General features: G+C 46.6%; 1 protein-coding gene across 2 annotated transcripts in view; it reads right to left on the bottom strand.

Annotated features, from left to right (window-relative positions):
- Positions 1 to 13,583, bottom strand: part of ARAF (A-Raf proto-oncogene, serine/threonine kinase) — a 173,591-nt gene that overhangs the window by 29,666 nt on the left and 130,342 nt on the right. For both annotated transcript variants that reach the window (XM_086940425.1, XM_086940424.1), the window contains exon 14: positions 7,180 to 7,311. In XM_086940425.1, the coding sequence (XP_086796551.1) occupies positions 7,180 to 7,311 (132 nt within the window). The remainder of the gene's footprint in view (positions 1 to 7,179; positions 7,312 to 13,583) is intronic.

Here is a 13,583-nt window from a genome sequence, read left to right as displayed (position 1 = left end):
CCGATAAGGTGTTATTGAAGGTAAGTAACTTGTTCATCTGATAGAGACTTCTAGCTGCAGATTCCTTACCTTAGATACCCAAGCAACACCTCTCCGGAGGTGGGTCTGCAAACACAATTTAAACCAGTAAGACCAGCAGGATTGAAAAGGCAAAGTGCCCATTCTGATGGACAGGACTGTCCAGGCAGTAGTGCTGGGTGAGCATCTGCTGTGAAGCCCAGGTTGCTGCCTGGCATATGTCCAGCAGCAGAACTCCATGTTCTAGCACAGTGGTCGCAGCCTTCGCTCTGGTGGAATAAGATTGCTTCTTGGCCAATACGCAGCAGATCTTAAAGCAGAGCACGATCTATGTGGAGACAGCTTGCTTCTGCATGGCCTTTCCTTTCTTTGCCCGACACACCCCACAAAGAGTTGATCTTTCGGTCAAGGTAGAGTGCAAACTCACTTTTTCGGTCCAGGCTGTGGAGTCTCTCCTCTTCTTTAGAGGGATGAGGTGGAGTGTAAAAGGTAGGCAAAGTGATGGACTAGTGTACATGGAACAGGGAGATCACCTTCGACACAAAGGATGCCAGAGTTCAAAGGACCAGCTTGTCTGGGGAAGGAAAGGCCGTCTTGATGGTGAGAAGCCTAAGAACGCGGTACAAAAGGGGGTGGTGATAGACGGAGCATCTGAATAAATCAAACACTCACACCCAGTCAAAAGATCAGGGTTTAATCCATCACCGCTCTTTAGGCCACTCTGCCACCCTAGTACAGACATGGCTATATGCAAATCAGTCTGACCCTGTGCCTCATGGGAACAGTCCAGCCCGAACTGCCATGCCATGTCTTCCTTGGACCGGAAACAAGCTTCCGAGGACCGGTTTCTGGCATTCCAGATGTATTCAGCCCGGCTTGCTTGAATCCAGTGGCAAAGTGAGCAAGGGACTCACGTCTGAGCATACCCTGCCACACTTATGGCGGCCAAAAGCAGTACAAAAAGGGGGTGGTGATAGTCGGAGCATCTGAATCAATTAAACACTCACACCCAGTCAAAAGATCTGGGTCTAATCCATCACCGTTCTTGAGCCCACAAAGCCTAAGAAGGCCGGTTTGAAGTGGCTCAAAGGGAGCTCACACCAGAAAGGTACTAACCAAGTTAAGTTCCCACTGAGGCATAACGAAGGGAGCAAGAGGAAACATGTTGCACACCTTTAAGAAACCTATTTACAATAGAGGACTTGAAAAGAGAAAGCAGATCAAAAGTGGAGATAGCAGACTAATAACCCTTCAAAGTGCCCAATGCAGAGCCCTGTGCGGCTAGGGCAAGGTTGAACAAGAGAATTTCTGAAAGTGGTACAGATAAAGGGTCAACCTGTTTGGCTGTCCACCATGCCACAAACCTACTCCAATGGCCGGCATACAGCGATTTGATGGAAGGACACTGAGCTGCCAAAATGACATCCCTGACTTTGGACAGAAGCTCAAAAGCTGTCAACTGGTGCAGCTCAATGGCCACGCATGAAGGTAGAGCGTTGACAGGTTCAGATGGAGAACTCTGCCCTGTAGCTGCGACAGGAGATCCTCCCGAATGGGCAGCCTGATCGGAGTACTGATGGGCATGCTCAACACCTCGGGATATCAGACTCTCCATGCTCAGTCCAGAGCCACGACGATCACTTCAGCCCAGTTATTCCTGATCTTGAGAATCTGGACAGGAGGGGTATTGGCGGAAAGGCGTGCAGGAGGCCGGAGCTCCACTCAAGACAAAAAGATTCTCTGAGTGAGAGCCGCCTTGAAAATTCAAGCACGCAGAAGTGCGGAGATTGTGCGTCCTTGGCAGTGCCAAACAGATCTAATCTAGGCTCTCCCCATTCTTAGAGGAGTACCTGCAACGCCTCCAGATGGAGACACCATTCATGATCTGCGAGCCATCTTCAGCTGAGTTTGTCCGATCAGGCATTTAGAGAACCTACCAGAGGTTGAACCACCAGGGAAATGCCCAGATGGTCCAGACATGTCAAGGGATACAGAGGGTCCGTGACCCTACCCTGCCCTATTTATTGCAGTACTACATAGCAGTGGTGTTGTCTGTGAACCCCTGCACTAGCATTTCCTTCATTGAGGATAGAAAGGCTTTTAATGCCATTGGGATCGCAAAGAGCTCCAACAGGTTGAGTCCGAATTCCACTGGAGACCAGAGCCCTCTAATCTCCACCTCTCACAGATGGCTGCCCCAGCCCAGGAGTGACGCGTTTATCACTACTGTTAGCACTAGTTTGATAAGGGAAAAGAGCCTGCTGCAGACCCAATCGCGGTCCGTCATACACCAAAGCACATCTTTTGCTGTGCCCTTCGAGATCTGGACCACTTCAGAGAAATTCCCAGATGCTGCGCCCACTGGAACTTTAGGTCCCACTGCAGAGCCTGCACATGCCAATGGGCATGCGTCACTAGCAGGAGACCATGAGGCCCAGCAGCCTCAGAGTTGGTCTCAATCCGAAACCCAGGATGCAGGCTGAAATATCTTTATCATAGCCTAAATATTCCGGACTTGCTGCTCAGAAGGATAAGCCCGAAACCGCACTTTGGCGCGCTGATAGTGAACACCAGAGAGTGCAGGAAGTCAGTCATAGTCTGGTGGTGGGAGACAACCGTTTGGGATGAGCCCACCTTCAACAGCCAGTCGTTGAGATAGGCGAAGACTGGAACCCCTCATCTTCGCAGATGACCTGCAACCACAGCCATCACCTTGATGAACACCCAATGTGCGCTGGTAAGGCCAAAGGGGAGCATGGCAAACTGAAAGCCCTTCTGACCAACCGTGAACCGCAGGCAATGTCTGAGGGCAGGTAGGACGGGACTGTGGAAGTATGCAACCTGCAAGTCCAACTCAACCATCCAGTCTTCAGAGTCTGGGGCTGCCAGGATGCATAAGTATTTTGAATTTCTCCTTTTCAAGAGGAAATTTAAAGGGTGCATGTCTAAGATAAGACAAAGGTCTCTGTCCTTTTTGAGCACCAAAAATTATTAGGAACAACAACCGTGACCTACTTCTGAAGCTGGCACCCTCTCTATGGCTTCCTTGGTCAAGAGAACTGCTCGTTCCTGGCAGAGCCTCTTGCAAGTGGGTGGCATCGGTGGAAGGGTAGTCATGAAATGGAGGGAGAAGCCCTTTCGGATACTCTGGAGAACCTAGTGTTGGATGTTATGGACCTCTAGTGGTGCAGGTGAGGGCCACTGGTTGCCTATGATGGTTGGAGAGCAAATTAAAGAGGTATGGAGGCTATGGGTGCTGGACTGGCCTGACCTGTGGCTACCTAACTTACAAAGTTTGTGAGAATTGCATCCTTGGCCAGCCTGGGGCTGGATTGCTTGCATGTTGTGGGGGCTGGGTAAAGACAAGGCTGTAAACCCCTTATGTAGACCAGATAGGAATACTAGGGTTGGCAAGGGGCCACGGAAAGGCCCAAGGACGAAGCCCTACCTCTGCTATCCTTGAAGTGCCGCAGTGCTGAGGCAGCCTTGTCTCAGAAAAGACGGCAGCCATTAAAGAGCATATCCATAAGTGAGTCTTGGACACCCCCGAAAAGCTAGTGGTTCTCACCCAAGCATCGTGCCTAAGGACCACCAACAACGAAATCGCTCTGCCTAGCGAGTTGGTCATATCCAGTCCACAACATATGGCCAACTTGGCTGGAGTTTCTACCGCCAGCCACAGCCTTGGAGTATGGCCCAGAGCACCTCTGGGACCAAAGGCAGAACATGCACAACTGAATCCCAGAATGAGTGGAAGTATCAGCCCAAAAGCCATGTGGTGTTCACAGACTGCAGTGCAAGGCTGGCGGAAGAAAACATCTTCTTCCCCAAGGTATTCAGCCTCTTGAAATCCCTGCCCAGTGGAGTAGTAAGAAATGCACCAGGATGTACTTTGAAGGTGGAGGCTTGGACACTCAAGCTCTCTGGGTGGGGTGCTCTACAAGGAATCCATGGTCCCCTGGAGCAGGGCAATGGTGGAGGACAATTCTGCTATTCACAGCAACCCATGTGCAGGGCTTGGACCAGGCTCCAAGTAGGACATCTGTGAGGGCTTCATTAAATGGGAGAAGCGGTTCAGATCGGGTTAATCCCATCTTACACCGGGCTGAGGCACCTCCATCAAAATGTTCACCTTGACTGCCACAGTGGGCAGCTGATGGTCCAGGATCTCAGCTGCCGGTCTCACCACCACTGAAAATGAGGCTCCCTCCTCTGTAGCCGCGGTAGGAGATACCAAGCCAGTATCTGGAGATGTGTCCAGTCCACTGGCATCCGCCAGATTCATACCAGGTGCCCTTGGTATTAGTCAGGGTCCAGTCGGCCCTCCCATTCTTCCTCAAGTCCTAGCGCACAGGAATAAGGCACAGGCTCCATTCTGGAGAGAATGCCTTCAGTCGGCGTCAGCGTCGGATGACGCCCATGCATTTCCATGTTGGAAATGAGAATGGGGATCGCTCTTATGGTGAGCTCCAGGTACATCGGCATTGGAGCCAGGGAAGGCCAAGGGACATGCCTAGTGCCAGGGGCGAACCAGCCGGTGGATGACCAATAGGCGCCCCTCCCGAATCACTGGGGCCCAAAGGCGTGCCAACAGGGACAAATGTGCCCAAAGGCATGCCAACAGGGACACATGTGAGGTGCATGATCTCATAAAAATCACAGAGTTCGGTGGGTGTCATTCCGGCTCTGGGAAACTCTCTGAGACATGGGATGACTGCGACAGATGTGGAGAAGTTAAAGCCCTCTTTGGCTTTTTGTGCTTGCGGGACTTACCTGAATGCCCGGCCAACTTCTCTTGCGACGACAATCTATGGCTCCGCAACCTATCCTAGGTAGTTTCACTCGACTGGGATTGAGACGGTTGCGGTGTCGAGAGGCAAGGTGCTTGAGGAACTGTTCCCTCATCGCTTGGAGTGCATGGCATGGCAATCGAAGCAGGTCTTGGCATTGTGGTTGCGCTCGAGACACCAGAGGCAGATGAGGTGTGGGTCCAATAGACATTTGCTAGTGACAGGCACCACAGGGCTTAAAACCAGCCTTCCTTGTGCCACACCAGGAGATAAAGTCTCAAAAAAGCCTTCGACAAAAGGTTGAAAAAGGTCAGTCAAAACGTGACTAGGGGTAGCTTTTCTCCGGATCTGCACTGACTGATATAGAAAGAAAAGTACTGACGTCAGCACGCCAGGGTGGCTCTTATAAAGGCCCCATGTATGTAATTTCCTGTGAAGAAAAAGTCACACGGAGCCGAATGACTCCACCTTCTGGTGCATAGGGGTACTGCTCCCGAAAAATTTCAGAATCCAGTCTGAGGCAAGGGGATAATTCTAAGGTAAGGAATCTGTGGCTAGCAGTCTATCAGATATGTATTTTAAAAAATGTATAAAGTACAATTTTATCATTAGGTGAATTTAATTGATATTAACTTTTTAGCATAAACAAAGTTCATGACTTTATGATTTGATTCCTAATAAATTTTGGAAGAACTTCTATTAACGGTCTATTGTTAACTTCCAAAATACATTGGTATAATGATTCTGGAGTTGCTTGCCACCCTATTGCCAGGTGCTGCTTAGAGGACCCTTAAATGTAATTAAAGGGGACCCTTGGAGGGGAAACATACTTTACCTCGCATTTTTTACTCCGCGTGTCTTTACTCCACAATTTTACTCCGCCAAAACTTTTGCAACGCAGGGCTTTAGACTGCAAACTGTTACAACGCATTCCCCAAAAGTTACGCCCCCCCCTAGAGTTAGAATAGTAACTGAGTTTAATGGGGTATGCATTGTAAAGCCGTGCATTGTAAAAATTGTGCGGAGTAAGAACTGTGGGGTAAAATCATGCGGGGTAAATACATGTGGGGTAACGTCATACAACCCCCTTGGAGTGCAAGCTATGCACTGCTACTCCAGAACAGTACACTTGGGGTTCCCTAACTCTTGATGTAATGCTCAGGTTAGCAAATACCATTTTGGAAAGGTCGTTAAGTTGGTATTAAGGGCTTTTTTTGATCTGTCACCCAGAATCTGTAAAGTTTCTTGCAGTTCTAGATCTGACCTAAGACAGCTGACATTTGCAAAGCTCAGACCTACGCCCCTTTTATAAGAGAGAGATTTGAATGGAATCACCTCCAAGTACTTGAGATAATTTAGTGTGTGGATTTGGTGCTCCTGACAAGTACAGAATACTGTGTCAAGCTTATCACATTGATCAGTAATGTGCATCAAGCGTCTTAATGTTAGTAGCAACAGGTCAAATCTGTGTCAGTACTAAAGAGACTGCCACAAAGAATGCCAACGTCATGCCAAAAGTACACATGAATGTAGACTTGATCCACAAAAAAGCCAACTGCATACACATATGATGGGACAGAACAAGACTTTGTACATACAAGACAATTAGAAAATGCATGAATCTAAGCCGGCGTGGTAGGATCCACAGGTCAAGGATTACTGGCTCAGTGGGCACAGCTGAGGTTATGTGACTGGACATTAGAGAGAGAGGCTAGAATGTTAAAAAAGAGATAAAGAAAAACAGGTGGGGAGAGTGGATGAAGTCGAGTAGTGGAGCAGTGAAGAGGGAGAGACGAGAGAATGAGAAAAACCGTGATGGAGAGTAAAAGAATGATATACACAGAGGGACTTAAACCCTGCTACACTGTCAACCAGTGATATTCATGTAATGAAATGCAAACAATGTGGGATCATTAAGCACTGCTAATATTTAATTTTTTTGAAGCTTGATTCCGGTCCAGGGAAGACATGGCTTGGCAGTTCGGAATGGACTGTTCCCACGAGGCACAGGGTCAGACTGATTTGCATATGGCCATGCCTGAACTGGGGTGGCGGAGTGAGCTAAAGAACGGTGATAGATTAAACCCAGATCAGTTGACTGGGGGTGAGTGTTTGTATTGTCAACGCTCCGTCCATCACCCCCTTTGGTTTAACTTTTAATTTGGGCACACAATCTCAGTGCACAGTAACAGAGCCTTCATTCAGAGGGATTGAGGAAGCAACTCCTGTTTTAGATCATAATTGCTTGCTAGTGTGGTATTCTGAACGCATTTCAAACGTATTATTATTTGGTTCTTATGCGTCAAGAATCATAAGAGAATATATACATTATTGCCACAAGAAGGTCTCTGTAGCACTCTTCAGCTCTCACCTGGTCTCGGTTGTTAATGCTGGAGTAAGGCAGGATCCCCGTCATGAGCTCGTAGAGAACTACTCCATAAGCATAGCAGTCGGACTGAAAGCTGTAGGGATTACTGTCTTGCATTCTTATCACCTCCGGCGCCTGGAGAAGAAAGCAGGAAACTGGCATAATCAAATCAAGATGGGTGTTTCAAGGAAAAATATTAATCATCAATAAACGCACAGACATGATTGCATAAAACTTCATTTCCAATCCAGTTCATCCATTTTCATTGCTCATCGCTACCCATAATCTTGGTTTGTACCAGACATATTGCATTGTAATTTTTTTTAATAAGAGCACAAAGGTTTCTGTGCTTCACCGCTCTGAGGTCCCAGCAGTGGAAACCTCATTCTCTGCAGGCAAAGGACAGAATCATTATCTATTACTAAAGTTCAATGCAGCCACCATACGTACTTAAACCCAGCCGTGTCCATGTTCCGAGGTATTCGGGTGAATGCAAATGATTATGTATCAGTGCACTCATTGAGTATATTAAATATATTGGCTGAGGGCAGTTGTTTTATGGAGCGCTACCCTGTCAGATTCCTTCTAGCTCCGAAGTCCAGAACATCCAATAAGTATTGCAGATACTATACCATAATGTGTGTCAGAGGTGCTTAGCAAGGGAAGGAATTCTAAGCTAATCCACTTATTCCCATTCATCAATATATATATATATATATATATAAATAAACAATTGTGCTCCTCCTTACATGTAAAACTTTTTTTAAAAATTAAGGTTGACAATTTTAAATGAAAAGTATCCAAACCTTCAGTAAATGCCCCAAGGCAATTCAGTACACCCTTAGCCAGGGGACACAATTATACAGGTTTCACAAAGCTGTGAAACAGAGCAATGTGGTTAAAATAATATATCAAAAAACACAAAAGGTGACAGGAGGAACACTTGCACATACATGCATATATTTTCAAACGGCAAAGAGGGAGATTTTGAAAATAAAATCAGGGGAATGACTTACTCCTATTGACTAACATTGTAAAAGAGGCAATTTCAGGTGGGAGACAGCTTATTGAAGCATTTGGAACTTCAAATAATCAGTAGTCTCCCGCCTGAATCGGATCAGTTGGCATGTATGCTTGCACTAAGACAAAATTCTGGCAATTGCTCAGGGTAGGATTCCTACCCATATTTCCATTGTCCACCATGCCCCCTCAGCTAGACCCAGGCTTATGCATATCAGTTTTGACCTCGCTCCAATAGGAACAGTCTAACCTGAACTGCCAAGCCAGGCTCTCTCTGAACCGGAACACAAGCTATCCAAGACCGGTTTTGACCCAGCTGGGTCTCTTCAGTCAGGTGTAGCTTGGTTTCAGTGGCACTGAAAGTAAGTGACCAATGTCTGATCATAACCGTAGCCACGTAGGGCATTACATCAAATGCACAAAAGCAGCGGGAGGAATTATTGCTAAAAGTCTAACCACTGACAATTACAATGGCCAGTATTCCAATCCATTGTTCTTTGGCCCACAATGTCACCCTAGATTAGACCCAGCCATATGCAAATCTGTTTTGGGCCATCCTCGGATAGGTCCAGCTCAGCCTAAAGTTGCTAAGCCAGGTCTTCAGTGAAGGGGAACACAAGCAACCCAAGACGTGTTTCAGCATGACTGGGCACGGTGGGAGTCCGCCCGATTCAACATAACAGCAACATGCACTGTGATGTGAAATGTGATCCAACAAATATGCGGCTGAGTTTTGGTCAAAAGATATGTGCTGAAATATGGATTTGTAGACCCTTCACACCACATCTCCCCCCAAAAATGCTCTAGCTATCCTTTTATGTTTGAATTGTAAGAACATATGGTAATGCCACGTCTAACTTCCTCAGAGACAAAAGACTTGGGAGTAGTGCTCAACTAGGATCTCCCTTTTAAAAGACGAATCAATGAGCACTAAAGTGACAAAAATGTGACATAACCCTATAATGATAGAACAGCAACAGTAGGGTGCAGTGAGAGAATCACTACAGTTACTATTTACAAAAGGAGCAAGAGCTCTCTCTCTCGCTCTCCCTCCCTTTCTCTAGAGGGAGAGAGAGAGAGAGAGAGAGAGAGAGAGAGAGAGAGAGAGAGAGAGAGAGAGAGAGAGCGCGAGAGAGAGAGAGAGAGAGAGAGAGCGAGAGAGAGAGACATCCCTCAATCCCCTTCAACCCAAAGTCACAAGTGCATATCAGCAGGCATACACACGATTCTGGAGTAAGCAGCCATAAATAAAACAACCCATGCTCTTCAACAATACATCTCAATATATGGCTGAACAGAATAGGAGGGCTGAGAGAGTAAAGGAACGACTGAGTACATTCTCTTTGTAACAGTATCTAAAGCATAAAGGCGAATGTGGTGGAGCCAGTATAAGGGTATCTGAATTAAACATCCAGGATCAGAAAGAATTTCAGTCTCTTAAATTGCTTGACGTACATAATTGTCATTAGTAGCTGGGGATGTGTATTCCACAGCTTTGGTCCTAGAGCTAGCACAACTTTACAAACCATTATTGGTGATGAGCTGCATCAAGACCTGGTGCAGTCTCAGTGTTTCACTATGAACATGCTATATCACTGCCTCTGTCCAGTGAGCCGGCCGTGAGTGCATAATTCCGCTCACACATACAGTACTCTAAATATGAACCTAGATTTCATGGCAAGGCCATGCAGCCTTGGGAGAATTGCAGAAATACAATTACACTTAGCAGCTATCAACTATTGAGAACTTTACTCAATACAGCCTGACAGTTGCCACTACAGTAATTATTGTGAGATCCAAACATTGTGCATGCAACCTGATCTTGCTTATCAACACAAGGTTGTAAGTTGACCAGACCTTAAATCTTAACAGTTTGGATTTTGAGCCCAAGACTTCAAAAAAGAGTAGCCTTGGCCCAGCTTTTTAACCAAGTAGGGCAAACCCCCTAGCAAAGCTACATCTTACTGGCATTTAAGGGCAACAAGTTTCCTTCTATCCAGGTCTAGCAGACTTTCATGCTTTCCACTCTTTTGTTCAATTGCTTACTATAACTATATAACACTTTCTTCAGCATACACTCTAGTGTCTAGAAAAACAGAGCATTTGACTTCTCCCTTATCCTTTCCAACAGCCTGTTTCACAGTGTAATCCTCGGAGTGGCCTTACGAAAGCCCTCTCTTTTGACTGCTTCTAATAGGACCAATACAGGCTCTATGTACAGAAGAAGGCCACAGGATAAAAACAGAGTTGCACAGACTAAACTGCTCTTGTATTTTCTCTGACACACTACACTCTTGTTGATTTTTGTAGTGATTGCCTGGGTGGGAGGGAGAGGGAGGGGTTTGTGGCGCTGCAAACATAATGTGTAAACTTAATTCTGCAAAATGACTGGCTGCATCATTCTTCTTCTATAAAATCAGGCATTATTCGTGCTTTGGCTGCCATTTAAAGAAAGGGTTGTCTTCAGAGCTGTGTCTGATCCACAGGCCCCACTTTGGACAAGAGATCGAAGAGCGACTTCACAAAACCATCTCATCCTGCTGCTGCTAGATACAAACAGTTCATGGGATCACCTCTTCACTTTCACAGCTTTTCCCTGTGGAACACTCTTGCTCTGCCTCTTCGCTCACAATAACTACAATGATCTTATTTGCTAATTCTGTCTGCTGTTTCCAACATTCCTGTTCGATCAGTGCCCTGAAGCATTCTCTGGTGACCTTGCGCTTAATAAGAACAATAAATAAATACATGAAAAAGTATACACTGCTAATGGGGATATGTTGTGTCTATAGGTTTGCAAGGCCTGACGAGGCTTTGATACTTCTCATCACTCTTAGTGTTTTCTTGATCAGTTGGTCTTGACCCATATAGTCAGGGATGACCGCATAGGCATTAAAAACAAATTTTATTTCAGACAATGACAGGTTATTACGAGAGTACACTGTAAATTGTTCTCGTTACTGATCGATGGGCTGAACTAGGTGACTGGGACTGTCCCTAACATTCCTAAATTTATATTTAACGTAGTCCAATGGCTTTTCAGAACAGCCTCTCACCTTGCAGAGGAGGCATCTCTTATACACAGGGTTTGCCTGAAAATGCACTCCTCCTATCAGAGAAGTGAATGAGGCTGAGACTGGCAGTGATAATCGAAGATCACATGGCCAGAGGAGGAAAGTTTGTTATGGGACATGAGTAGGACAAATGAGAATAGATATTGTAAAGGACATCGGAGGGAGGGCCACGCTGAAGAGGTTCATCACAGTATTTCTTTAATGGCGGTAACTATTAGGTCCATGGTTCATTTTAGTGAAAATACGTAGGGATCATCTTCAAGTGGTCCAATATTTATGGGCGTTTGTGAATCAATGAGTTAGATGCTGGGACGTTTGTGGTACTGCTGTGCCAAATCCACATATAAAGCACATACGTTTTCTTCTCTACGATACAGGTGGTTTAGGTTTGTACACAAACATCGGACCTTAAAAACAAATGACTTCCCTTTGGTAATGTTATTTCTGGTGAATACTCTATCTAATCGCATACTTCTAAACCTTGTCATTATTCGCAAGTGTGAGATTGGATCTGGAAAATTCAAAACAGCACTCCTGTGTACACGCAAGTGGCGGAGTGGGACTCCATTCTACTTCGGAAGTGACAAACGTAGTCCCATTTAATCTCTACCCACACACTGACACCACTTTCAGTAACATTTCGGCCCCCTAAAATGCGGACCACTGTGCAAGAGAACAAACCAGTGTGCAGATTCCCAAACTGGGATCTTTTTCAATGGAAGAGACCATACCGCAGAACGGGGAGGTGGGAGGTCGGTGAGGAATTTGTGGTTAGATAAAGCATACAGTATTCACCAGAAAGAGTGGTACCAAAGGGAAGTAACTAGTTTTTCTAATCACAGAGTCCTAACCCTGTAAACAGTTATTAAAGTGTTACCTCCCAAGGTAATGGGTCTATGGAATGGCTCAGGCTAATGTTCTGCAGGACCGGGTGAGCAAAACCCATCTATACAGACTGGGCTGTCGGGCAGTAGTGCTTAGCTAAAGTGTACACTGAAGCTCACATAGCTGCCTGAAAGCTATCCAGGACAGGCACTTCCTGTGTTGCCTTTCTTTACCCCAGACAAACTCACAAAGAGAAGATAGACAACCAAAGGTTCTTTGGTACGAGCAATGTAAAAGTGGAGTGCTCTCTTGGGGTACAAATGCGGGAGTCTCACTTACTCTTTCTACGAATTAGGGGAGCAAAGAATGTTGGAAGAGTGATAGCTTGTCAATATGAAACGGCATCACCACCTTTGGCAATAATGCCACTCAAGTCCTGCGTAGCAGTTTGTCCATAAAAAAAGAATGTAAAAGGATGCTGGCACTGAGAGGGCCCGACATTAATAATAAACGCATTTATAGAGCGCATGGTTACACTCGGCCAGTGTGTCCCCGCGCTGCGGTGCGAAACTGCTACAACCCCTAACCCTACCCCTAGCCTAGCCCAGCATGCCTATCCTGTAGGGAGAAGATAAGTTTTCAGATTTTTTCGGAAGATAGCTTCCGAGCCCTCCAGCCGGAGGCTCACAGGGAGCTTGTTCCAATGCTGTGCTGCCAAACAGAGAAAAGAGCGGCCGCCCGTCCTAGCTTTCTTAATGGCAGGGATGCACACCTGACCCGTCCCCTACAATCTCAATTGGCGTGTTGGGATTAGAGCCTCAATAAATCAAACAGATAGGATGGACACGTCCCCTGAATCATGCGATGGCAAACGCACAGTGCTTTAAACAGGACTCTCTCCCTTATCGGCAGCCAGTGCAGGGAAGCACGCGCCATCTTCGAAGAGGCCGGACAAGGGAGCATAAGAACCAGCCGAGCAGCCGCGTTCTGTATAGCTTGAAGTCTTTGCATACATTTACGCCTGGCCCCCAGATACAGAACATTACTATAATCAAGGCGCATGGTTACCAGGGCATGCACCATGGTCTTTCTGGCTGCGGTGGGAAGCAAATCCAGGGTTTTCCGGAGGCCTCTCAGGTCCCAAAACAGGCCCCTGCGACCCGCCTGGTGTGATACTCAGGATAGCTTCGTATCCAGCCAAACCCCTAAGTTCTTTGCCCGATCGCAGGGCATCAGGGTGGGCCCCAAATTCTGCGGCCACCATGCTGATGACCACACCGATGGGGCTCTCCCCACCACAAGCACCTCGATCTTACTGCTGTTCAACTTCAAGCAGTTATTCACCATCCTTGACGCAAGGTCTTGCATGCAAGCCACGAAATTGGAGGCTGCCGTATCCTGTGCTTGTGTCAGGGAGACCACCAGCTGCGTGTCATCGGCATAGGACACAACCCTGATCTCAAAACCATCTGCAATCTCCGCTAAAGG

Source organism: Lissotriton vulgaris, chromosome 10 (genome assembly GCF_964263255.1).
Source record: "Lissotriton vulgaris chromosome 10, aLisVul1.2, whole genome shotgun sequence".
Lineage (NCBI taxonomy): Eukaryota > Metazoa > Chordata > Amphibia > Caudata > Salamandridae > Lissotriton > Lissotriton vulgaris.
The sequence above is the reverse complement of the archived record's forward strand: the minus strand, read 5'-3'. Positions and strand labels throughout refer to the sequence as shown.